The 27,294-nt window shown below is 38.7% G+C and overlaps 1 protein-coding gene across 4 annotated transcripts in view; it reads right to left on the bottom strand.

Moving 5' to 3' along the window:
* Window positions 1–27,294, bottom strand: part of LOC145997166 (uncharacterized) — a 177,374-nt gene that overhangs the window by 41,412 nt on the left and 108,668 nt on the right. For 3 of the 4 annotated variants that reach the window (XM_083133846.1, XM_083133848.1, XM_083133847.1), the window contains 2 exons: window positions 3,091–3,240; window positions 241–401 (listed from right to left, as the gene is read on the bottom strand). In XM_083133846.1, coding sequence (XP_082989972.1) covers window positions 241–401; window positions 3,091–3,240 — 311 coding nt within the window. The remainder of the gene's footprint in view (window positions 1–240; window positions 402–3,090; window positions 3,241–27,294) is intronic. The other variant, XM_083133849.1, reaches the window with a different exon arrangement.

Below are 27,294 nucleotides of genomic sequence, written 5' to 3'. Positions count from 1 at the left end.
AGATTACATTCCCTCCACCCCCTCCCCTGCTTGTAAAAAAACAGGAAAGCCAGTCCTGTTCCAATCCTGATGCATCACATGGTTTGGGATTGCTATGGATGGTATGGATTGGGAAACACCATGTGACATTATTTATTTGGACTAATCTTATTCAGTGACATCACACTAAATTGGTCCATCGAGAATTCACGCACACAATTCTAAAATGAGGCACGAAGACTGGGAATATCTTCCACTTACCCTGAGCTGCTGAACTGTTATCCCCAACTGTGGCATACAACTCGGAACTCGTGTCCCCACTGGGGCCATTTGGTTCCCACTGTTCATCTCCATCCACTGGAACCACGGTTTCATTGTTATGAACTGGAATAGCTGGTAGACTCCTGTTAGCTGTTGATGCCCTACAATTAAAAGTTACCTCGTGAAAATAATATCACTTTTATATTTCTATTAAGGTCATTTTGGATAGTATCAGTACAAGGAACATTCTCTTCTATGTTGTTCATGCAATCCACAGTAGAAAATGAATGTTACTTAATATTTCCGGTTGGGTTAAAATGCTGTGAATACAGCTCTAATGATGTACACTTACATTATGTTTGCAAACCTTTCTACCAAACCACATATTTTCTATCTATTGCACATTGGTCAGTCTGAATATATGTTTCATGCAGCCAAATTTCCAAGCCAGTAGAATAATATGTGAAGAATACCCTGGTGTTTCAAAAATAAGTAAGGGGTTACAAAAATTTATTGCAAGTAAAGTATTGAAGTTACATTAATGAACCAGGCCAAAACGAACGAGGAACTCAAACAGTATTTTGTACGCAAACAGATGTCCAATGTGTGCACCATGGGTGACACAGCACACATCAACACGATAGTCTAGTTCTTGTCACACTTGCATCAACATAGGCCTGTCGCTTAGAGCTGCGTTATCACGCAGCATTGGTGAGACAAATACCCTGTCTTTGAGGAAACCCCACAAAAAGAAGTCACACACACACACACACTGTGTAAGATCCCGTGACCTTGGGAGCCAACACATTGCACAAAGCACTGTGAGTGAAGTGGGTGATTTGAGTGTCGCCTAGAGGCAGGGATATGAACTCGCAGCATAAGAAAACATACACGCACTCTGGGCAATCACACAGTCGATAGGCAGGATATCATGTTATGCACACATGCACTGCTTGACCTTGGTGTGCTTGCCGTTTATTGACAGCAATGTCAATCCGGTTTTCTTCTAGCCACACCTCGTATATGTACAGATTCTGATACTGGTTGCAATATGCCATTTTCTGGCAATATTCGAAACATCAAGATAAGCTCCATAGCATCCCTTCATTTCTGTAAACTACATTTCTAAGAGGGATGGGCGAATATGAAATTTTGGCCGATACTGATAAAGTATCCATCCGAAACTGACTCTCTACCAATCCAATAAAAAATTCCAAATGGTCCTTGAAGACCTGAATGGTTCATTGACCTCCTTAATAAATGTGTCTTTCCAGGTGACTGCAGTGCAAAAGAAGTTGCATATTTAGACATTTACTTTTTAAAAATAAAAATTACAATAAAATGACAGAATTTTGCACTAAATTATAAGATATTTATAGATATATCAGATCGGTAAAATATCTGTAATATCGGCAGATACCAATAGAGTACCGATTAAACTGTCCCACTTCTAATTTCTAATGAAAACCTTATTTTCAGCAGCAAGACACAATAGATCCATGGTGTCATGAGTGAACAATGTAAATGAATATTTCAGGAACCTCACAAAATATTTTCAATTTATGAGCATAACATCCACAATCAGTATTTATATCAGTTCTTTTTGGTGTTAGTAAAATTTCATGGTGGTCAGTTCCTGGAAATCACATTTATTCTCCATACTTAGAATCTAGTTGGTCAAGGCAAATGTCTGATATGTTGGAGAGACTTATTGGCAGTAATTTTTCTTTCTAAATCTCTGCATAAGCCACTCTGGGGCTCACCCAGCCTCTCATCACCCTGTGGGTGATCTTGGAGCATGGAGCCACCTTTAGGATCACAACTGAGAATATGAGATCAGAGATCCACCTACACACCCAAGGGGTAACCATCTGCTTTACTACAGAATTTGACAATGTGTAAATAAGGCACTTCGATCTTCGCACACTTTCAATTTTGAATGAATTACAACCTAAGGCCCAGGTGGACCTTTGACCCATGCGATCAAAGCATTTTTCAGTATTTTCTTTTCTTTCGAAAAACTGCTATGATATTCCAAAATCTGAGACATTCCTTCTAGAGCTTTCACACGAACAGTTTGTTTTTGTTGTTGCCTAGATATCTGCAATGGTTTCTTGGCTATGTAAACCTATTAAACTATTGTGAATATCGAGACACCAGCAAAAGCAAATCACATGAAGTTTCACAGGAATGCTCCAGAAGAAATGCTAAGCAGATGTAATTATCCAGATTTTGGGATATCACGTGTTCCCATTACAGGTGCCAATTATAAATTCTAAAAACAATCATTAAAAAAAAAGGGCTACAAAACAATAAATTTGGTACCATAAAATAACCATCAATTTTTTTTTCCTAACTACTTATTCAAATAAGCCAATTTTGGGATTAATATGTACACAAAATTATACATTTATTGACTGCAACTTGAGAAATATTGCTTAATATTCCACTTGGTCCCTGAACTTTCGTTGTGCTTGTATGATCTATTCGAATCAAATTACTATTAATCTTTGCATTCAGTGGCAAAATCAATCATGATCCAAAAACTGCACAGAAAAGTGAATAGTTAGTCGATTCTAATGATTACCTCTCCCCGTGTACCTACCAAATGGATATCTCTAGATAAAATGTGCTTGTGCATTTCTTTCATAGGTTTGTTCATTTACATGCTAGACGTGCATCAAGTATACTGTGCTAACAAGACAGCAAGTGAAAGGTTCCGTCAGAAAGAAAAAATGTCACTGTACACGTGCTTATTATTACCATCAGTCAAGTATATTTGCATACATGTATATACATCCCAAATTTAGTCTTATTTCGAATATCTGCATGCAAATAAGGCTACACAACCTTTTATTTGCAGGGCCATTATCAGTACACTTTCCATCCACAGCAATATGCCCATCTCCCATATTAGGAGCGCTTCCGTCATGTTTAAAATTAGCTGCCTCCTCAGGGTTTGTTATTTTCACTCTTCCTTCAACACCTAAGAGATCGTTCCTGTGCCAAAAACAAAATATACATTCATTACACAAATTAACATGGACCTCACACAAGCCATGACAATTTACACAAATGTCATTCCTTTACAACAGAAAAGAAATATGTGAACACAGTAGAAAGAACTATAGCCTATACATTGTTCTTGCTTTGTCGTGTAATTTTATGTCATCTATGTATTTTTACTGTTGAGTTTTTGTTGATTTGCACAGTTTTTTAACCACTTTTGGCTACGGCTGATCTGATAACACTTTGAATTCATAATGATTCCATTGACGACACTCAGCAATTCCCACCAATATTGACACTTGAAAGGTACAGATAAAGTTCCCCATGCTTAATAGCATGGTGCCATGAAGGCACATTTAGGGGATGTGGGGGTAGGGGCCCCACACATTCTCGATCTCTGCCATTTTGAAGTTGATGTGATCAGCACCACACTCTGGCTGTCTTTACCCCCTTCCCCGGGTTGCCACCAGGTAGACATTGATTTGAGGCTGGATGAGCTCCAGAGCCAAGGCTGGAAAAATTCCGACCTTAGATCACCCACCCCAGGAATCGAACCCGGGTCTCCCACGTGGCAGTCAGACGTCATACTGACTAGACCACCATGGCTCCATTGATACTTGTAAACAGTAACTATTCAATTTAAGAAGAAACTAAACTTCAAGCTCAACAGCCAGGCCTGCCACAGTGGGTTTCTCATTGGATGATGCACGGTCAGCGCATCGAGTCGCATTGCTTCTACTTCTTTTCAAGTAGTTTCCCAATTGTCTAATGATACTAGGTTAACACCAACATTTTGAAGGCTCCCGCCAGGAATCGAACCTGGGACCTCTTGTACTACTGACTATGCAGAAGTACATTTCAGAATATATTACAGTTCTGCTTTGAAATATTCATAATTTCACATAAGATAATCATTTAATAACAAAATTTAATACTTCCCAAACTCCAACTGTTACATTCCGGTATCAATACAACTGCCATTGGCTCATCCATTCTTTGGCTAACCCTGACGACAAGGATGGATGAGAATTACATGGAATTAATGAACAGACTCTCACAAAGAAGCAACAAGGTCGGCACCTTCAGTGGTGGGATTGATTGCAAGTCCACCATTCAATGTGCTCAGCAAAATCGAGCACAAATATAAAAGTGAACACAAGAAAAATTGGAACTATGGTTGAGACCAGTGATATCAGTATTGGAAAACAACAGTTGGATTTTGTTGCCTATACCGGTCCATACTTTTCCAGCATTGTGATCGCTCGCAGGGTCTGCAAAAATGTCGCACGACACTTACGCAGTGTCTAATTATCCTTGAAATTTCGAAATTTCCATTGATTGATTGATTGATTGATTTGGTGTTTTAAGTTCACTTTATGCACAGTAAAGTTAATCGGGACTGGATCTACAGTTTAAAATGAGATCCAAAGCACTATGTGCCTCCACCGGGTATCAAACCTGGGACCCCTTGATTACAAGGTGACGACGATACCACTGTGCCATCGGTGAGACCCTGAAATTTTCATTAATTTTGTACCATTATTATGTGAAAAAAACTGTATTTTGTGATTACACAGCAGGTATTTTTTAATATTATGATGTCAGTTTTTAATATTTTAAAGCAAAACTTTGGTAAATTGATGCCTATAGTTGGAGTGGAATACTTGGAATACTCGCCCACTAATATTGATCAATACTTTGAACAACTTCCAATTGTTAAAATTTTCAAGAATCAGTATCGGTAAGTATATCGGTATTGGTTCAAAGTGGTATTCGCTCAGTCCAAATTGTAACGCAAAATAAATTATGAGTTCAGTTTACTGAGTAAGAGTTAATTTCCCTGCAGTATCCAAATGAGAATAGGTGGTGAATGGATATAATACACAAGAGAATGATCTCAATGAACTCAATTGGACTCCAACAAGAATTCCCGAGTGTCTTTTTTCTTTCCACACTATTTTAAAAGAAAAAAAAAGCATAGGCATCTAGGTTAGTTCTTTCAGATTGTGCTGGAAATACCCACATATTATATAACAAAAGACATTTGAATTTGCAAATACAAAAAGCAACTTAATATAATACAAGTTTCAATATACACTTACACTGACAAGACTCGCATAAAGCACAGTACATACAAGAAGAGTGTGACTTTGGACATTCCTCCAAGTGCTAGTGCTATGAAGGAATGGCAGTAGTTCAATCAAGTCAAAGTCAGTAGCATGCAGTCATTATAAAACAGCAAGTGCAATGTGACTATACAGAATGAGAAGGAACTTGTACAGAAATGCAATATCAAAGCATGTTTACCCAGGTGTCTCTTTTCCTGTAAAGAAACGTGTCCTCATAATACAAGCAAATATAAATTCCCATTATTTATGTACATTCTGTGTTGTTGTTCGTCAAAAATAAATACAGCGGGTTTATTTTGCAACTCTGTATGTAGTGAACATTTGACTGTAATGAACCTAAATCACTATTACCAACCCAAATATGTTATAAATTTAGTTTTTAGTGAACCCTCAAATTTGGTTTTAGCATCCATGGAAAATTATAATTGTCAGCATCAAAAGTACAGAATAGTACAGTACTTCAAGTCAAACCTTCTTATATTAACCCTAGCAATGCCAAGGTATTTTTTGTTACACGGCTTACCAAGGGGAGGAGGGGGGGGGGGGGGCTTAGAGACCCATGAATGAAAGTTCAATTGAACTGGACTGATGCGTGTTTTCTGTCATTTGTACACATAAGTTAACTAATTAGACACTACTTTCATGTTTTGTTATGGATTATACATGAAAGATAAATTACATAATGATTTTTAAGTAATTATAGTAAATCACTGTAACATTTATTACTTTTCTTCAATTACAATGTTGATACTTGGAACAATGCTTAAACTGTGCAAAATTCTAGCAAAGTTATCTTTTTTTCTACTACCCATATATTCATTATTTCAAATTGTTACTATAGTTTAGCAATTGAATATATCCTCTCATGTATTGAAATACCTTTAAAACATCATTGCGAAATCTTTCCTTAGAATTACCAAGGGGTGGGCCTTTGAGGCCCATAAACAATATCAACAAAATAAAGTAACTTTTTAATGAACATATTTGGGAAAAATCACGCGATGTCATTCTAAATATTGCAAAGAACAATTACTATTTTTTCTGAATTTATACATTGATGGATATACATGTAATACGCAAAAAATGAATCAGTGGTCCTGAGAGCCCCTTCCCCCCCCCCCCCCTTGGTATTGCTAGGGTTAACTTGAAGAGACAGGTTTCTGCATGTTTTGGTAGCATGCAGAGGGTTAGAAATAGGATGGGGGAAGGATGAAACATGGGCTGCGACTCATGGTGGTGATGACACATATTCGAGGCAAGAGTCTTGAGTCACACCTTGTGCACAGTTTTCGGTCATCATTCAGTCTAGTATGAACCTGACACCCACCAGGATCATTCAGGTACAAACAGAAATCACTAATGTGACCACAAAACAAGTTTCCAGTTGTCAACAATGCATTGTTGGTGTATTTGTGTCCACTGCAACTTATGTGCAGCTGTTAGAAAGAGCATATTTCTAGGTACCCATGGCATGTTGTAGTCCTGTGTGTATTCTGTCAGAAATGGGTTGTGAGGAACCTCCAATGACTGCAATCTTGCTGTTTGCAAAGCAGTTTACTCACAATGCGTGACATATGCAGCAGTCTATATCCTCGAGTTTCGTCTGTCTACCTCAATTCGTGATGATTACCAATTGATTGGGATGTCCACCAGTGCTGGTAGATTTGTATGTCAGTTTTGACACACCCCAACTTTATTTTATTCTGTGCCCTTTGATTAGGTTAAACTTGATCAGTCATGGCTGCTGTACTTTTCCCATGGCAACCAAAAAACTTGTTGCACACCACAACTGCTCATCACGAACCTTGAAGCACACAAAGAATGCAGCTATTTATCGACAGATATTCCTTGTTCAGTGTGTCTGAAGTTCATAATGTCTCAGAAATTAAGTGCCTAATTTTTTGTCTGATGAACTTAGTTTGTATAAGCATCAGATCCACATCACTAAAAATAATAGATCAAAGGCCCTACCTTGTAATCTACATCCTCTACTCCTACTGTGCAATAAATTAGATGGATTAAAATTTGACACTTTGAAGAATCATTCTGTTCTTGGTCACTGATAATTCATTGCAGAAAATTCCTAATTCTTCTTATTTTTGAGATGAAAAGCTTATGCTGAAATCTGGAATGACATTCAATTTTTTTGTATGAATATTTGACACTTTGAAGAGTCACTCTCTTATTGGTTGTTGTTAATTCATTACGGTAAATGCCTAATTCTATTATATATTCGAGATGAAAAACATATGGTGAAATTTGAATGAAATGAAGGTTTTTCTAATATGAGTTTGTTTTTAAGTCCATTTTATACACAGAGAGGCTAATCGGGAATGGACATACAGTTTAAAGTGGGTTCCAAACCATTTTGAGTCTCCACCAGGGATCGAGCAAGGTGACGAAGACTTTCTGATATGATTTGGATTATTTTACTTCGCTTTTCATGCTAACCATGAAGATGAGGATGAGTGATGATATGATGGAATTAATAAAGGGACACTCACAAAGAATACTCATGGGCACGCTGGAATTAAAACCCGGGACTCCTGGAGTCGTATGTGTTGTGCTAACCACTCCATTACGGAGGTTGGCTTTCTGATATGACAATCTATTTGGTGAATGGGGTGGTGGGGGAATGAGAAGTGAAGAAGGGGGAGGGGGCTCGAGCATGAATTAGAAATGTATATTTATTATTGTTAAAGGAAGTAACAGTCAGTTATTTTACTGCTACAAGCAGACGGACTGACAAATCGAAATAAATTATAATGTGTTAAGGGGAAGTGACACTTTCACACCAGTTGTGCATTTATTTCAATATCGTCGGAATGGTCACTGCTACTAAAAAAAAAACTCCGACTGGACAAGAGAGTATGAATTTCTCTCCGTGTTGCAAGTGGAAGCAGTACCTTTTCAGTTTTTAAGCTAGACACGATGTTTGAAAAATATGATGAATAAGTATTTACAGATTCCCATGTATCAACTTCAAGTTACGGCTAATCAAATGGGAGTTTCGACCTTTCCTAAAACCAAGAAATTGTTCAATGTGTCCTCTTTCCGTCCATGTACTTTTCTACGCCATTGGATATTTGATATTTCTGAGAGAACAAATAAAATAATACATTTCTCCTTGCCTCCTACAGCCAAAATTGCAGTTGCTAAACTTGATGTGCATGAAAGAGCTAAATTATCACCTTAAATGAAGCTAAAGTTGACTTTCAAGGAGATAGATTAACGAAGGCTGGATAAAGTGCCTCCTAGGGTAATTTTAGGTGTCAGGGGGGGGGGGGTCAGCTTTACCGTTAACTTCAAAGTGATGACAACTTATTCTTAGTTTTCACTGTCTTGATCCAGCGGCATCACCCATCTCAATACTCCACCGATGGTCGTATGAAATCGAATATGAAGGATTCCCGGACAATAAAGTAGCTGGGGAGAGCACCTATGCCCTGTCCCAGCTAACTGCAGAGCCGGACCGCGCATATCGGCAGAGGAGGAGGGAAATCGAGTGGTGAAAGCGCAGCGTTGCCAACCGTACGGTCCTGACTGTACATGAACGGAAATTTCATGGCATGTACGGACGTACGATCCAGACCTTAGTCAGTACGCTAAATGCACGGCTTGTCAAAATTAGCACTTGCTGTTCTATCCCTAATATGTCCCTAAGAAATTCTTAAACCAAGCGTACGGAACTGGAGACAATAATACGGTCCGTTTGCCATGTCCGTACCGTATTGTCGCTTTCAAAAGTTTGGAACGCTTCCAGAGCGAAGCAGAGAAATCGGGTAACTCCCGTCTCTCATTACGCAATCCCGTTCCTCTCTCTGTTCATTGGTGGAGCCATCTTGCGTAGCCATCACTACTTGCGCAGAGACTTGTTCTCGTTCGCCTGGTCTACAGTTAGCTCGAAATACTCTTTTCCCTGCAAGGCGGTAAGTGGCAGAACCTACCATTGAAAATTTGCAATTAAAATCCACTTATCGCCCTAGAGTTAGGCAACACACACAACGCCTTGCAGCGAAGAGAGTATTTCAGGATCAAGTGTCCCATTTCTATTGCCGGTGAGTGTACATAAAGTAGAGGAGAGAAGAATAAGTGGGCAACCGTTCCTATTGTGGATGATCACTAATCCTGAGATGTGCAGCGAGACAAATGAAACGGGGATGAATGGTGATTACTTTAGGGTTACGAAGAACCAATGAAAAACATGTTGGGACTGTAAACCAGATAGTTTATCAATTCTTAGCCTTTTAACGCTATTAATCAATACTGTCAATATGAAAGCCTTTACAAATGAAAGTACTTAAGAAGCACTCCATTATCGCTAATCTTTAATCTACAAGTATCAAAGTTCTGGAAAACCCTTGAAAAATGCTGACTGTCTTGTATAGGAAATGCATGCTGTTCTCCATGAAAGATATATTTTATCAAATAATAGCTTGTGCATTTCATTATCGTCTCTCAAGGCGCACAAGAACACATGTGTAGAACAATGGCGTGTTGATCGAGGGTATTCATCCTCCATATTGCCCAGTTTCTTATCGCAAATGGACAACGTGTGGATGATCTGGAACTTGATGTGTCTGACTTTGATGCCCTAAAATACAATACACTTGTATGGCGTTACATCATTTGATTTTAATAGAAGCAGACAACAGAAGTTCTGTAGCCGCGTTTCTCAGCATATCAGTGGGCGTTAAGCTTCAAGTGAACATAGCCATCTCCAGGTTAAACTGTAGTTTAGTGTATCTTACGCATAGGCGTGCGCACGGGGGGGGGGGGGCAATTGCCCCCCTCTCCGTAATCATGGACGTCCACAGATTTTTTTCCACGGAGAGACGATCAAGGTATTTTTCCATGGGGCACATTGCCCCCCTCAAAAACACCACTTGAATTTGAAATTATCGCATTATTGTAAATTACTATGACTGAAATCAAATTATACGTGTGAAATATATACTTTTTAGTTGACATTCAAACATTGAGGTAAAAGAAAGAAAGCAAGACTAGTAGAATCTAAGAGTAGCAGGACAAAAGGATGCTCATCATGGAATTAGTTTTCGCGTCTTTCTTGCATTATTTTTTCCAGACGGAAAATAATACCTGAAGGGGACACAGAGGGGCAATTGCGTTCATCGATATCAAATTTTATACAAATAAATATACATTTCGTAAAATTTATATTTTTCTTACAGTCTTGTCAAGTTCCGAGCCATAGGTAGGGCGCGGTGGGAGTTGACCCTGGGCGCCGAACGATCTAAATGAAAAAAAAATGTAAAAGAGAATGCTATGGTGCCCCCGTAAAATTTCTTGTGCCATATTAAATCAATATTGTTTTCAGTTTGCAAAAATTTGGATCTAACATTTTCTTGCTCCCTTCGCTCGCAATTTTATTGTTTTCTGTAGTAATGCATTGTAAATTACCAGAGAGAGAAGTTATAACTACTATGTACTTCCGACTCTTGCTGCTAAACAGTTTTGTCTTAAATATACGAACGCAATTGTTTGAAAGAAAAGGAGCGCGGCACAGAGACAATTTATTTATTCGTTATGGTGCCTCTATGTTGATGCATTATATACACAGAGCATTCCCTGACATTCGCTACGAGACTCGGCGGCAAACGGCCCGGCATCAGCGTTTGTCTTTCCCGGTGAACGGGTCCGCGACAGTCGCTAGAGTCGGCTATTAAAATTACAGTTTTCATATTGTGTACTAACCTTGACTACAGAAGGTGTTGAAAATGATGTCTATCTGCTGCAACACATTCCTGGCATCTCCGAAGGAAATTGGCATTTACACGTGCAAGTTCGTCTACCGTAATTCTCCAGATTTCTCGTACAATACTCTCTTTTAACTCACGGATGGTGTGCGGATTGTCTTTGTATACTTTATTTTTTAGATTTTCGTTGCAAAACGTAGTCGCACTTGTCCACAATTCCTCTTTCCGAAGTAAAACTCGACAAGATAAATCCTTTGTTGTAATGTAAACTTTTGTGGTGCCATATTAAGCCACAATCTTCAACACACGGACACGACACAACACAACTTCCGAGGGAGGATTATACTGGCGTCGGTCTGCGACGTCAACAGAAAGGGAAAGAGAGCGAAGGCAGGGAGAGCGAAAAAAAAACAGACTGTAGCGTGCGACTGTCGCGGACCCGTTCACCGGGAAAGACAAGCGCTGATGCCGGACCGCTTGCCGCCGAGTCTCGTAGCGAATGTCAGGGAATGAATGCTTTGTGTATATATATACAATGAAACTAAAACAGTGGGATAAAATGAGGTTATCTTTTCCGGCTTAACGCATGAAGGCTTTTGCCCCCCTAATCAGAGGGTCTGCGCACGCCTATGATCTTACCAATACAAATAGATGATTGTGGGCTGAAACTACTAGGGTAGACATTTTACATATATGTGTCTACGATTCTTGTCACATTAAAGTGACATTCTATTGTATACACTCGAGAATGGGAGACTGCAACGAGTACGACCAAGCAAAAGTGGTCCCATGCAGTACTCGACTGACATCTCTCGTGACTCTGAAAAGTGGTAGATAACAGTTTTCGGTTCAACTGCTCTACCACGAAGAGAAAGCCCCTCTGTCACTGTCGTCCAAGTTTCAAGCAATCAGCTGCTTGCCATGTAATCCCGCCCCTGCGTTGCCGGAATGCACGGCGTTCTTCAACACGTCGTCAAGTTTATTAAATGCCAAGAGTTTGTATCGTGAAAGGGGAAAACCGCGCACAGCAAAAGCAGAGGCGTGTATTACGTTCTTGAAGGGGTTTTCTTCAAGGAAGCAATTAGGGATGGTCAAATCATGATAAAATCCGGGATAATTTTCTATCCGTATATCCGAATGATTGAATTATCCGTATGTTCAAATTATCAGTATACTGGAATTATCCCGGTCACCGCGGTTAAAGAATATGCGGAGAATCCGCACGTCAGATTCTATCTAAGACGAACAAATACCATTTCGAATAGTTTAAATAAAAAGCTGGGTCAATATTGCCTGCATAAGGTAAAAAATGATGCACAACTTAACAAAACAATAAACAGCCCTGACAGTAATTCACTGACTGCAACAATGAAAAGTCATTAGCTGCGTCGGAACATACGGCCTCTTGCACCCTTCGGGGGAAAATCATCTTATCTTACTTTAAAGTTTAAAAAGGGTTGTAAAGATCCCCTTCAGACAGGTTAAAAGTGCAAGGTCGAAAGGTTTTTATTTTCGAGGGGAGGGGGCTAATCCCTTATCAGCAACCGCCATCTAAAGGCGAAAAGGTGGAGGGGTAGAATCCCTGAAGATGAATTCCTCAGTATATTACAACTTATCGTACAAAATGTTTAATCCGCTAAGGAAGTAAAATTAATTACCACAATACACCTTTTAAATTAGATATTTGTAGGATTTCGGGGGGACGGGCTTCATTTCCCCGAGCCCTCCCCCTGGCTATGTGCCTGGGATACCCTACAAACTTCTTCACAGACAGTAAAAACATTTCAAGGGCAAAACATTTGTTAAAACACTGTCATCGTCTTCCAACATGGATGATAAGGAGTTAAAAGTGTGTTCGATTGATTGATTGGGTTTATATTGCTTCGCTTTTCTGCCACGTTTGGCTAATCGCGAAGATGAGGATGAGTGATGATATGATGAAGGAACGGAACCCAGGACGCCTGGGGGTTGTAGTAGGGTCTGGTAACCACTCCGCTACGTGGATGTGCCTAACACTTAAAAACAACATTACATACGCGGCACCAGGAATGACGCGAGTTTCAAAGTCTGGTAATTGTCAAAACTCTCTAACGGTTAATTTCAATAGCGATTTAATGGACAGTTGCTTTACTCTTCTCAGAAATATAAATAACATATTTTACTACGCCAGAAAAATTATTTGTTTCCCACGTTGCTTCCTGGCGCAGAAAAAAAATACCTCAAAGTTCGCAATGCGTAATTGGCAGTTTGTGAGAAATTGCTACCAATTATCGCATTCCTGATTTCGTGCGAATATGAGCTGCTAAACGGCGTGGCATTTTTCAAACGAAACGCGTTCCGAGTAATTTCCTTTCTTCTTCAGCGGTGAATGCCTCTCATCGTCTATTACCCGCTGAGCAAATCAATGACGTCACCGAGAATAAGCACAGAAAGTAAAACTGCCGCCGCCAGGCTTGCCAACTTTAAACAATAAAATTCCAGGAGATTTGTAAACAGCCTCCAAACCCTTAGGATTAATATTTTCTGGAAGATTTACTTCCTGAACATCAGCTGTTAACCTGTTTGTGGTCTTGCTTCTGTGAACACAAAATGAATATAATAATGCACAGACTCTTTTGAAACCGTAATGTTACAACAAATTCTTCAAAATTAATTACAATAAGTTTATTTATACCTATATTTAGAAATATATGAGTTCAGAGCACAAGCGTCGGAACTGCACTTTTCGAGTATAATTTAAAACTGTGAAGTATCAACATTTCAGTGCTAGACATAAGTATCTTCCACAGAGTGGCCACTCTAGGCCATGATAAAATTCAAAAAGAATTCCCGGTTTTCAAGGCAAACATTCCATAAACTTAAGAGTAGAAGCAGATGTTTCCTCTATTACACATTACCGCCTCTCACCACCGCACACATACACAGAAAAGTACATTACCAATATAAAGAGTGTCTGTGATTCCAATGTATCCAAAAATTATAATCCAATTCAATTAAATGGTAGTTATTTTATAATTGCACACGAATTTCAAACTCAAATTTAACTAATCAAATTCAAGATATATCTTGCAAAAATCTTCCGTCTGTCAGATAGATTGTTCTACTAAGGACACTAAAAAAGTAAAGGAATTTAGATAATTCTGTTCTGTTTTCCAGGGGGATTTCTTTTCCTTCCTTGATAAAAATAAAACTTAAACTGTGAAAAAATTGCCCAAGGTCATTTATAAATATGTATAAATTAATAAAAGTTGCAATTTTTCACGTCTATGGAGAAAAATTCACGCAGAATTCACGTATAATTTCCGGAGCCAATAATACACGTAGAATTCCCAGAATTGAAGGAATTCCTGGTGAGTGTCCTCAGTTTCAAATTCTTGCTGATAGAGGCACCAGTATGTTTGTGCTCCAACAGCTAAACATAGGACTAAGTTAACTAAATGTGCCTTTTTCTCAAAAGCAGTCTTCAATGGAGTCACGGATAACCCACTTGCAGTGGCGGCGATTGGGTTCCAAAACCGGGGGTTTGTAGGTGCCAAAACTGGGGGGGGGGGGGGCAAAGACAGTATATTTCAATTTGTAGATAAGGTTTAGCATAGTGCGGGGGCAAAAGTGTAGAAATGCCTCCCCCCCCCCCCGATCTCCGCAACTGTTCACTTCTGCTCTGAACCTCTGAATTAGCATTGGAAACTCACTGAATACATTTGAATACTGTAACGCACTAATCCCGCTGTAACATACTACGAACTAAATCTACACTTAGCAATATTGGAAGGAGGGAAATAAATAAGTGTGTAGACTTTGACGCAAAAATGTATTTGTTTCAGTTTTCTGCAGCTCTTGTATAGACGGTTCGACACAACAATGTAAACTTCATATTTATTCCTCCCTCCATTTACTTAAACAATGACTCATTTTTGACGATCTTCCTTATAATATTGTGAAGTGTAATTGTTTGGTTTGCAATAACAAATTTCTTCGCTCTGCAAATGCAAACTAGAAAATAATAATAAAAATACTAAATCTCGTCATTCCGGGAGGGTTGGCAATCCTTGCCGCAACACTTGCTACATGGTTTGAGACATTCGCTCTGCTCCTCCCGAAGTTAATGGATCGTTAACATTAATTGCCTCTTCACTTTTTTTTGTTTAAATATATATTGGAGGATTTTGACCGCAGGCATCGGCGTTTCCTTCCGCTTTTTTTACGACAGCCAATCGTGAGGAGTTATGACGTCCGTTACTGCCTTTCAGTGTCGAGACAGGGTGCTCGAGTCCTAATTGCATTAATTGATTTTAAGCTTTCTTTCTACGCGGATATGCCAACGTGATTGCCTTTCCCGTATTTACCAGAGTTGTCGGCTTTTTTTATTTTGTTTTGTTTTGGGATAAGGTGACCAGACGGGACAGTCCCTTTTTTTGTCACGATGTTTTTTTAACGTAAAACATGACGACAAAATGTCCCTTTCTTGTGACAATTACTTATCGGCACATAATTACTGCAACAATATACCTTCTCTACTGACACTATGGTAAAAAGATATATAAAGTTCTCTGTGCATATAACACCGTGCTATGGACACATTTAGGGGATGTGGGGCCGCCTTTACCCGAATCTATCCCGGGCAGTCAAACGCCCCACCGACTAGGCCACAGCGGCTCATCTGCTACTCATCTCATCATACTGTTACTATGAACTATGGCATTGCTGGGTAGAAATGATTTGACATTTCAATGTCAATAATCTACCATATTGCAATTTGCTTAAATATTGGAGTTTCTTCTGTTGATTGATTTGCTTTATTTTACTTCGCTTCTTGTGCCACTTTTGGCTAATTTGTAGATGGGAATGAGTGATATGATATGATGAATGGACACTCACAAACATTCATGCCCAGGCCAGGGTTCGAACCAGGGACCACTGCAGTTTCTTCTCTGCTTACCTGGAACTAATGTCCTCACTGAACGAGTTTTCGTACACGAATGGTTTGTAGACAAGTGACAAGAACGCTCTTTTTCAAATTTATGTTCATTAAGAAGGCGAACTTAAATCACACGTGTATAAACTTTAACAAAATGTTATTAAAAAAAAAGGATGTACTGAAAAAGAATCCATTCATCGGTAAAATAACAATGAATGATTTCTAAAGCATTGCATGTCACCATATTACGAAAGTTATTTGCACAGTATTAATTTAATGAGATTTCAAACGTAAGTGTTTTATATTAAAATGTGTACATTTTGCCGCCCCGTTCTTCCTTCAGTAAAAATTTTGTTGTTTTAAAAATCTGGTAACCTTGTTTTGGGAGCTTCCAGACCGAACCGACACCCGACACGTGTCACTTCTGAAGTGACACGACAAACTGCACGTGTTGCTCGGGACGATCAGTTGTCTGAATATTGTTCATCCTGTCACATCGGTCTTTTGTTCGCGCATTTCCGACGAATGCTTGCTTATAGACTGAAGGTAACCGTGTCACTTGCCACATGTCGTTTCGGTCTGAAAGGTCCCTTTAACAAATTTACAGGGTGTCTATCAAAGTAACAAATCCAAAATTCTTGACTTTTTCTTGGCCTTTTTTCCATTTTTCTTAACATGTATTTAATCGCCCCTTACTTAGGTATAGTTGGAAATTAAGAAAATATATATTTTTATTCAATGAAAAACTCCTACCGCAAGGTGGTTAAGACAAAAACTGAAGCTGTACGTTAACAAGAGATTTTAGACTTGCTTTAATTATTAATGCATGTAAAAATCAATACTTCAGACTTCATCCTGAATGGGGAATGGCTATATTACTTTAATTAATATTTTTATACAAAGCGAAAAATCTTAAGCAGAACTCTCTACAACGTTAGATTTCCAAATATTTAATTTTATCAAATCCCGGTACAGGTACACTATACTGAGAAAAAAAAAAAAATCTTGACCACAAGCATAATTTCTTGACTTTCTTGACCTACCTGTTGATTTCTTGACATTCTTGACGGGTAGACACCCTGATTTATTAAGTTTTAAACGGTGGATAGAAGCGAACAATGTTTAAACGAAAAACCACGCTATAAAGGTTAGAAACATGATGTTCTAAACATCATGCCTGGACTGGTAGTAGTAGTATGTATAATATACTACTATTGAGAGGTTGGTATTTGTGTGCTTACCGTTCCATCCTGTTGGGAAAACAAAAGTGTGTATCACTGTCTACGATCATCAACCTATACTCTGTCTTGGAAATCGGTGGAGCAAGGCCGCGCATAACGGTAGAAAGGGGGGAAAAGCGAGTGGGTGGAGTAACATTTATAACAGTAACATTTATTTGTTACACTAATTGCGAACTTAAAATACTTTGTGTGAAACTTTAAGGTTACCTTGCTGTGCCACTATTATTGTTTTAATCTGTGGTTTATAGTAAAGATTAGTCACAACGCGAAATACAACTGAATGGCTTATTGCAGAAAGGGACCTGAGTCACATTTTTGAGGTATCGGAGTCACAACTTTTTCATCTCCTCTGTCTCTAGCAGCATACTGCAGGAGGGCGCATTTAGGGTTGCAAAATTAACTATTCATTATGCTAAAAATTTGAGCCAACAACAGCACATTTCTTTCTTACACTCTCAATATTATACGATTTTTCTTGTCTTTCTCAGAATTGTGCAAAAGTGACTCAGGTCCCTTTCTGCAATAAGCCATTCAACTGTATTTTCACATGCTGACCGAATACTGCAGTGGTTCCCAAAGAAAAGTTGCAATATTTTCACTGAAATTACACTTACTTGTTAGTCTTCACATGGTTTTAGTAGTTCTTACACTTAAAATGTTTGTGAATTTGAAATGTGTTTGTTTTTAAACTTAAGGCAAGCAACCTAACGACACTAACTGAACGTTGTTAAGTGTTACAAATGCCTAGTTTCAGACTTGGGCGCCGCGGAGAAATCTTGAAACATCAATGGCGCAGTGAAACGAAAATGTTTGGGAACGCCTGGATTACTTTATCTGAAAGAAGGTAAATGTCTTGTACAGAAAAACCTTGGTGTATTTTATGCAACCTTGAAACAAAAATTAAGAAAACTACATTAGCACTACTTTTATCCTTTGCCTCAGTAGTTTAAACCGCCAAACAACGGGGTTCATCGAATTATTCAACTACTCTCTCGTAATTTGAGAAAAATCAAGCTTTCAAAATTATTTTTAGGTCATTTTTAATGCTATTCTATAGGTCATTTTGTTAGGTTATCAACTTCCGAGCCTTACTGATGATAATTGAGAACTAAAAGTGGTAAACGTTGTAAGTGCCAAAAGCGAAAGTGTTGGGAAATCGCATCGTTCAGCACATCAGCCCGTAAGAACGTTCACACTACTAACCTCTTTACACGCCCTTTGAACTACTTAGAGGGCTACCAGCTACATTTCACGTTTACCACATTATAAAGCATGGAACATTGCACAGTTTAACGTGGAAAACTGATTGAATTATGTTGGCACTTACAGCGTTTACCAATGTCAGTCTTCCAATTCAGGTTCTTGACTTGCACAAATATCGAGACAAGTTTCCCATTCTCGATACGAAACTATACGATATGTCGTCTGTGAACCATCAGACCGTCTGGCCAACGAATTTCACGTCTGTGGCTTTAAGAGTTCCTGGAACATGGGCAGGGGAACGAATACAGCAGGTGCGTCTTCCCATTTTCCTTTTGACTAACGAGATTCATAAAGAAAGGAAACGTAAAGTTTCTTCGCGAGGAAGCACGTGGAAGCCAAGAAGCGAAACGTGCAACTTCATAAATTCACTTTCAGCCGAAGCTTTCATCCAGTAATTAAAAAGATAAGGAACTTCCTCAAGCGACTATCGAAAGGGAAAAGTGAAAGAACTTTCCTGCCTTCACTGGACATGGTAAGCGATAACGGGTACGGACTTATGTTCGGAAAAGCCTCATTCGATTCTTGCGTCCATAAACATATCAGCAGGGGCGTATCCAGAAGGAAGAAAATTGGGGAGGAGGCTCCAGCCAGGGGTGCCCATCCCCTCTCTATAATTTTACGAGGATAGTTTTCGCGTTTTTCGTGTGTGGGGTGCGTTTTGTTATTCTTGGAACGCAATTTCAGAATTGAATGTCTGTTGATACTTTTCAAAAGCAGTTTGAAAGATTTGGCTGACCTCTTCATCTGAAATTTCCCGAAGTCTCTGAAGCAGTTCTGTGACGTCTCTTGGGTAAGAGCAGAGGTTAAATTGTGATGAGGACTCTTAAATGCTTTGACAACTGCACAGTGAAACTGAAACCCTTTACAACTGCGGCTAAAGGCTTGGGATGGTTCACTCGGACATACATAATGAGAAAAAAAAAACTTCACTTACTGTACCAACACAGTTTCTCACTGAAGTCAGATTTTCAGCTGATATATCACTACCCAGAGTGAAACTAAAATAAAAGCTTTTAGTGGATGTTATGCACAAACCGTGCAGATAGAGGGACACATTAAGCGTCTCATCGAAAGCATGCTGAATCTACCATAGTATTTTCAAAAAGATGAAAGGATTTTTTTTGGGGGGGGGGTGTTTGAACCCTAAACCCCCCTCTAAATACGGCCATGTCAAAAGGCATGAGAGAAGGGAAAAGCGAGAAGAAAGAAGCACTAATCACTGTTCATTTTAGTTCTCGAGTTTAATATTTGGTTAAGCTGTAGTATTAGTTTTTAAATTAGGGCCTCCCTGATTGTGGTGACAGCGTGGCTTTGTAATCAAGCAGTTCCTGGTTCGATACCGGTTGGAGGCACATTGCACAGCGGCCCGAATTCTACTTTAGCCGATTAGCCGATCTGTGCATAAAGTGGACGTAAAACACAAAAGCTCGTGTTTTGAAATGAAAGTGAAAGTTGATATTCTAGCGCTCTTAATCTTATTAGGCACAAAAAGTTTGGAATATTGATAATTAGGCAATAGGTGATAGGCACGGTGGCATATGTTGGCAAAAAGACAACATCCACCAGACAGATACAATGGGTTGTTGAATTCCAAAGCCTTGCCTAACACCTATTGCCTAATATAACAATATTCCAAACACCTAACTTCTAATTCACATCCCAACAATGTAAAATTACTCCATCCAGGAACATTATAAGAAGACTATACTTTCTCAAATAAAGACAACAATTAATTATTCGCAATGAGTTCTTACAAGAAATGACCGAGAGGCTCACTGCACATTAAGCAGGAATTAAACACATATCACAGTGGAATTAGTAAGTCAAGGTTCGTCAAACAATAGCATTGGTATCTATTGTATTGAGCAATGCAATGCTATTATTACAACTGACTGCAACCACAAACAGTTCAGTGCACGTTGCTCTGACACATTCATTACACGTCGCTTCGACATTCCAATGGAATGCTTATCTCGGTGTTGTATTTATTGTTATCATTGCTCGTGTACTTAATACACGAATCGATTCAGCTTGAACGCAACACTTTCTACAAATCCTACAAATATCTAATTTAAATAGTGTACAGTGGTAATTAATTTAACTTCATTAGCAGGATTAAACATCTTGCATAATAATTTGTAATATACTGAAAAAAATCATCTTTAGGGTTCTGCCTCCCACTTTTTCTTCTAAAGATGGCAGCTGCTAATTAGGGATGATCCCCCCCGAAATAAAATCCTTCCTATGAGCCTGTTTGAAGGGTGCAGGGGGAGCATATCCGCAAGGTTGGAACAAAGAGAAGATGTGAAATGCTGTCACACATGGAATGTAGCTGCCGACACAAATAAAAGGCGTGCCATGCTTGAGCCTAGCAGCAATATGATTGAGATGTTGAAAATATTTACGGAAATTACTGTAATACTAAGGGCCCTAAGCTAGGCCTGTCTAACCTAACCATAGAAATATGTCATTTGAATACTAAGAACCCTAAACACGATTCGCCTAACTACGAAATCCCTTCAAAGCACACATGTGAACTAGATGGTAGCGACGGTCCGTAATCAAGAACACAGTAAACGAATGGCTGGTTGCAACAGAAAAAAAACATATATAGGAGCATGCAGAAAAACATTCTCAAGCAAGCATGACGTTAAGTAATCACTAAAATTCCGAAGTATGTGTTTAACAGACATAAATAGAAATAGAACCATGAAAAAAAAAATGCCTGCGTACCGTGATGAAATCTGAATTCAACAATCGGAATTTTGGCCATATTGTCTGGTGTCTGGCAAATATACGGAGCGATGCACACTACCGAATATGACTAGTCATCAAGTTGCGCCCGAAATTCTTAGGTTTTACTATCCGAATTCCGGATAGTAAAAAATTAGGATTGGCCATCTCTAGGCCACACGTCTCGTTAAGACTGTGAGAAGGATAAGTCCGAGTTTCTTTATATTTATTCATTTATTTTATTTCGTCTTGTTGGCAAAGTTAAGGATGCGGGTCTTTTTCTTCCACTTGACCATGTTCACACAATTTTTGAATTTAGTAGTCTACATCAAAATATAAAAAGAAGAAAACAATAGGTATAAAAATTACAAGGGAATAAAAATACAAAGAAAATACATAACCACAGACACGGGCACACAACAGCAAAGGAGACACACGCACGATCACATATTCTTCACAATGATGTGGGGTTTAAAATGGTGTGTTGCATTACGGGTCTTCAACACTTTTCTGCAATTCAGCAAATTCAATTTGTGCCTAGTAAAAAGTGTTTCGCTTGCGTCTTGAAAACATGTACTAAAGGTGCGATCCGGATTTCGTGGGGCAAGGAGTCTTAAGACGGAAAGTGGAAATGATGAAAGATTTTCAGCAGAAATTGAAATATTTGTCCGAAGCTGTCCTATAAAATAATATAGTACTATTCCGGAGCATTACCATCGTGGACAATTCGTACCAGACGATTATAAACCAATCTTTTTCTCGGTGTATGCGGCGTTAAATGCACTGAAATGAATGAAGTATATAAGGGAGCAATATTTCCCTCTGTCAGGTATATTGACACCTTGTGGCAGACAGGTCCGTGACAAGCTGATAAATTTTCCTGAAATCAGGACAGTTATCGCGGTTACATCTATGGAAAGCCATATCGAGCTAACACTTCCTGTACTTTGAACGAAGGTAGCAAGAAAAAGGATCGAAGATAGCAATAAATGGGTCAGTGTGACTAAAAACGCATTCTATTGAACTACTTCGACAGGCCGATCCACGGTACACTCTATTGACTGATCCAGTAACACGAAATCAGGTTTCATATAAATTTTCGTGACAGTGGAATGAAATATTTATTTCTTTTCTTGAATTGTACAAGCATAGCACGACATTCCTTGGACATTTCGAAGCCCATAGAAATCTAATAAATTGTATGAAAATTGAAAATCATGACAAAAGGGTATATTTAGGACTGTGGTGTCGGCATCTGAAAGTATCGCTTGGATTTTATGTACCGATACTTTCTCAGCTTCAGGATCATTCGTAGGGTCCGCAAAAATGACGCGAGACTGTTTCAAGGAGCCTAATTATTCTGAAATTTACTTTGTACCAATATTACAATATGAGGAAACTGTATTTTTGGATTACGTAACAGGTAGAGGAAAAGGTCTAAATATGGGCCTACCTTTTTATGTTGTAATTTTCGGAGGAAAAAAATTAATATATCAAGCACCTGCCTTTAAAATGCATATCTATGAAATATACACTTAAATGTAATAGCATACTAAAGTATAGCCTAGAAGGTCTCCATTTTTTTTTTTAAAAAAAAGCAATTCCAAAAAATGGTAAAATGATATATTTCAAAATATGGGCTCCTAGTGGCAATATCACAAAAAGCAATTAAAATTAAAATTTATCGCTAAAACATTATAAAATTCATATTTATGAATAATCTGTTGTTTTGAAAATCACGCGGAATGGGAAAAATCGAAATTAAGAAAAACCTCCAAATATTTGTTGAAAATGTGATCTCAACATTAGACCTCATGTCATAGCCCATATTTAGACCATCACGCTATTTTTCTTCAATTTATTTTCGCTCCCTGTGGTACATATTTCGCAAACAAATCATGGCATTATAAAAACCCACATTTGTTTTATGTACCGCTAATATCATAACCTATACAAAGCAGATGAGAATTCAGAAAACGCAGAGTTAAAACATACCTGCAAAAAGTTTTCGGAGGTCTCAATTCTATAACAGCGTCCAAGGCCGAAACTAACCACCTCTTTCTCTTGCGAATTGGCGCCGCAACCTTTGTCCTTGACAGATAACCATTTCCAAAGCCTCTGCCAGGCTGCAGCACCCGGGAGCGCTGATAACTCGAAAAACCATATTTAAACCTTCGCCCATATTTAGACCTTCTCCTCTACAGGGTGCGGCAGAAATACTGAGACGATTTAAATATCGCGCCACCAGAATCTCCCGACAGGTGGCGCGCAAATTCGTGTGTAATTGTGTGCAACAGTGCATAGCCTAGTAGCCATGGAGCGTTGGTCGAACGAGCATTGTGCATTCGCAGTGGAACGTTACTTAAAGAATAACGATTCTGCCACTATAACGCAACGTAGATTCAGGCGTCAGTTCAACAATGGAAGAAATGGGACACGACAGAATTGGTTAAGAAACTTCAGAACGACTGTATCAGCAAAGGTCTACATGACCCGACCTGAAACATTGCGTGACTTAACGAAGAGTATTCGCGCTGCAATACAGCAAATTCCTCTGGAGATGCTGCACAAGGCTAGGACTGCTGTACGTCGACGTGCAGAGGTTTGTTTGAGGTGCCCACCTGAGTGACATTATTTTCAAGACATAGGCATCACATTAAATGCTTTTGTAGTGTACTTAGAAAACAAAACTATGGTAAACTGATGATTATAATTGGAGTGGATTAATGACCAATTAATATTAATCAATATCTCGAACAACTCTTAATTGTTACTTTCTCAAGCACCAGTATCGGTGAGAATTCGGTAAGAGTATGTGTGTCGGTATTGTGCATGAGAAACTTCACTATGCACGCAATTATAAATACAAATAAGTTGCACGAAATTAACTGTTTGTGGAGAAAACACTAGGAACCAAAAAATCGACCCACAGCATACGTCAGCCGCTTCCACTTGTGGACGCCAGCGTAGGGTGACCAAACGTCCTCTTTTATACGGACATGTCCTCCTTTTTAGGTGTCTGTCCGGTGTCCAGTCGGATTTTTTAGAAATCGGTAAATGTTCTCCTTTTTTTGAAAGAGTATGACATCGACCATAGCAAATGTGCTGCATAGAGAATACTTTCACACTGGGTAGATCAATGCTCGCCTAGCACCTGGGAGCTGAACACGATCACTTTGCCACACTGAGTCATTAGTAGGGTGCGGATTTATAGGCACTAAAACCCTCTGAAATAGGCACCAAAATGATGAAAATAGGCACTTAAAAAGCACGAAAATAGGCACTAAAAAGGCACCCTAAAATTTAAAAATAACATTAAAATAGGCAATGAATGTGAACTTATTTCATATTCTTCTTACAATGCACAGTTATACTGTGTCAGCACTTCAGTTTATACATAAAAGTGCGCTAACGATTAACAAACTATTAATACTCTTTACATCGAAATTCACATTTGCTGGGAATCGTGAGTTAATTAATTTTCACAAAAAGAGCTTGTGCTAACGACTGTGCGAATTTGAACAAATCATGAAAAACAATCTGCCCCATTGTAACAAAAAATATATAGTTTAATCAATGTTTCAATTGAGACCCTCAAATCTGCCGAATACCAGATATCAGTCAGTACAACATCAACAAAGCCTTCTTCAATGAAGGGAAAGCCAAATGCACGTAAAAAAAGCTTAAGTATTTCAAAATTGAAGAACAGCCATTTTTTGGCACGATTAAGCAAAATAGGCATTTATAGGCACTATAAAAATGCGTTTTTGGACTACAAATACCATGAAACGAACTTTAAACACTAAAGCCTATGATTTACTACAAAGGAATTAAAAAGGCCAATAGGCAAAATTCCACACACTAGTCATTATATTATTCTAAGTTCTAACTCGTTGCTTTGCCCTCTGAGACTTCTGGAGCGCATGTTGTCTGTGCTATTCCTCTTCGATTGATTGATTTGATTTATTTTACTTCACTTTTCTGCCACTTTTGGCTAATCGCAATGATGGGTATGATATGATGATTTTGATGAAGGGACACTCACAAAGAACACCCATTTATATTGCTTAAATTATGAGTAATAGCAAATGTGTTGCAATTTTTTGCGGTGTCCTCTTTTTTATGACTTTGTCCTCCTTTTTCGCCATGCTCTGTCGTCTTTCTTGAATGTATGTGTCTGGTCACCCTACGCCAGCGAGAATCTGTCTACAACGAAACTTTGCACTTTCCTAATTTCACTACAACCAGAACATCTTGCGATTAGATCCTTTGCTCTTTTTCAATTAAGACCTTACACAAATTATATAATTGTCTTACCTGAAACTTCAATACAAGTAATTTTTTGCACTTCTGAATAAATTCCTGAAGATTTTCTTTGAATTCGTCCAATACAATTTCCCTTTCTATATTCAGTGATAAGGAAGAAATTCTATCTTGCGCATGGTTACCTTAGCCTTGTAATACTTCTCATTTGCAGATAAAGACTGTTCAGCGGTGGCCGACAGTGTTGCCAACAGTACGAGAGAAAAACGGGCTAAATCGCACCCAAAATGGAGCTAAAATTCACATCCAAGGGGCTAGATTTACAAAGGTGCGGCTGCGTACTGAAAAAAAATCTGGTTCTTAATTCTTGGGTGTTTTTTGGTGCAAAATTTCTGAAACCGAAACACGCACGAACTAGTCTCTGGTCGAGCCTCACTGTTACGAACGATTCGTCGATTCCGCACCGCATTTCTGTGAACTTTCAACGACCAGATGCAATGCAACTGAACAAAGATTGGCATTTCCTGGAATCGACGCTATCCGTAATTCGCCTCGGGCTGCACAGCATGCCAACACAAGGGGGTGTGAGAATGTGCACTTGCTACCTGCTCCCCAGGAGGGGTCGCAGGACGAGCTTGCAGGTGCAGAGGAGGGTCGGTTATGTGAATTCTTCCTTGCGTGTTGCAATGGTTCTTATTAAGCTGAAAATATGAGTTTACTTTACTGAAAATACCAAAAAAACATTTCATTACTGAAAGGGCTAGATTTGTAGCAAGATTTCTCTCTGTAGGGCTAAAAAGCCCCTTGGGGCTTTTGCTGAATTTTGGGGCTGAGTACGTACTCAAAAGGGCCAGTTCTGGCCCCAAAAGAGCCAAGTTGGCAACACTGGTGGCCGAACACACTGGCACGGTTGCCAATTTAGCTCTTTTGGAACCAGATCTGGCTTTTTTGGCTCTTAAAACTTCAAAATGTTCCAAGGAACGTTTTAGCTCCACCAGAGTAAATTTGGCTCCAAATCTAACCCCTTCACTATTATATTACCAATAAATTCGTATCCACAGCATGTCCATCACGATATTTAACACTTACCAAGTTGGTGGTTTGACGAGCTCCTTGTTGCAGCGAGATTATTAAGGGGTCGCATTTAAAACAGGATGTCTACCAAAATAACAAATTGAAAATTCTTGACTTTTTCTTGAGCTTCCTTTTCGTTTTTCGCAACGCAAATTAAGAAAATAGATATTTTTATTAAAATGAAAAATCCCTACCACAAGGCTGGTTAAGATGAAAACTGAAGTTGTACTTTAACAAGAGATTTAGAATTGCTTTAATTATTAACGCATGTAAAAATTAATGCTTCAGACTTCATCCTGGATGGGGAATGGCCACTTTATTCTATTTAATATTTTTACAGAACTTCACGCATACAAGAATACAATTCTTAAGAAACAAAGTGAACAAACTCTAACCACAACTGAATATAATTTTAGATTTCCAAATATTCAATTTTATCAAATCCAAGTACAGGTATATAACAATGTAAATTCATAAAAACTAGCAAAAATTCTTGACCACAAGCATAACTTCTTGACTCTTTCTTGACACCCTTTCGAAAATCTAGATCCTTAAATGCCATATTTCAGGTTCAACTTGGCTCTTCCATGCGCATCCGGTTTGGCAACACTAGCAGACACTGCGCAATGTTCAACATTATGTGCAGGTTAGGGAATGTTGTCTTATCTACAGATGGACATTCTTCTTGAATGAATGTAGAGTTTTTT

Source organism: Lepisma saccharinum, chromosome 13 (genome assembly GCF_977018435.1).
Source record: "Lepisma saccharinum chromosome 13, izLepSacc3.1, whole genome shotgun sequence".
Lineage (NCBI taxonomy): Eukaryota > Metazoa > Arthropoda > Insecta > Zygentoma > Lepismatidae > Lepisma > Lepisma saccharinum.
The sequence above is the reverse complement of the archived record's forward strand: the minus strand, read 5'-3'. Positions and strand labels throughout refer to the sequence as shown.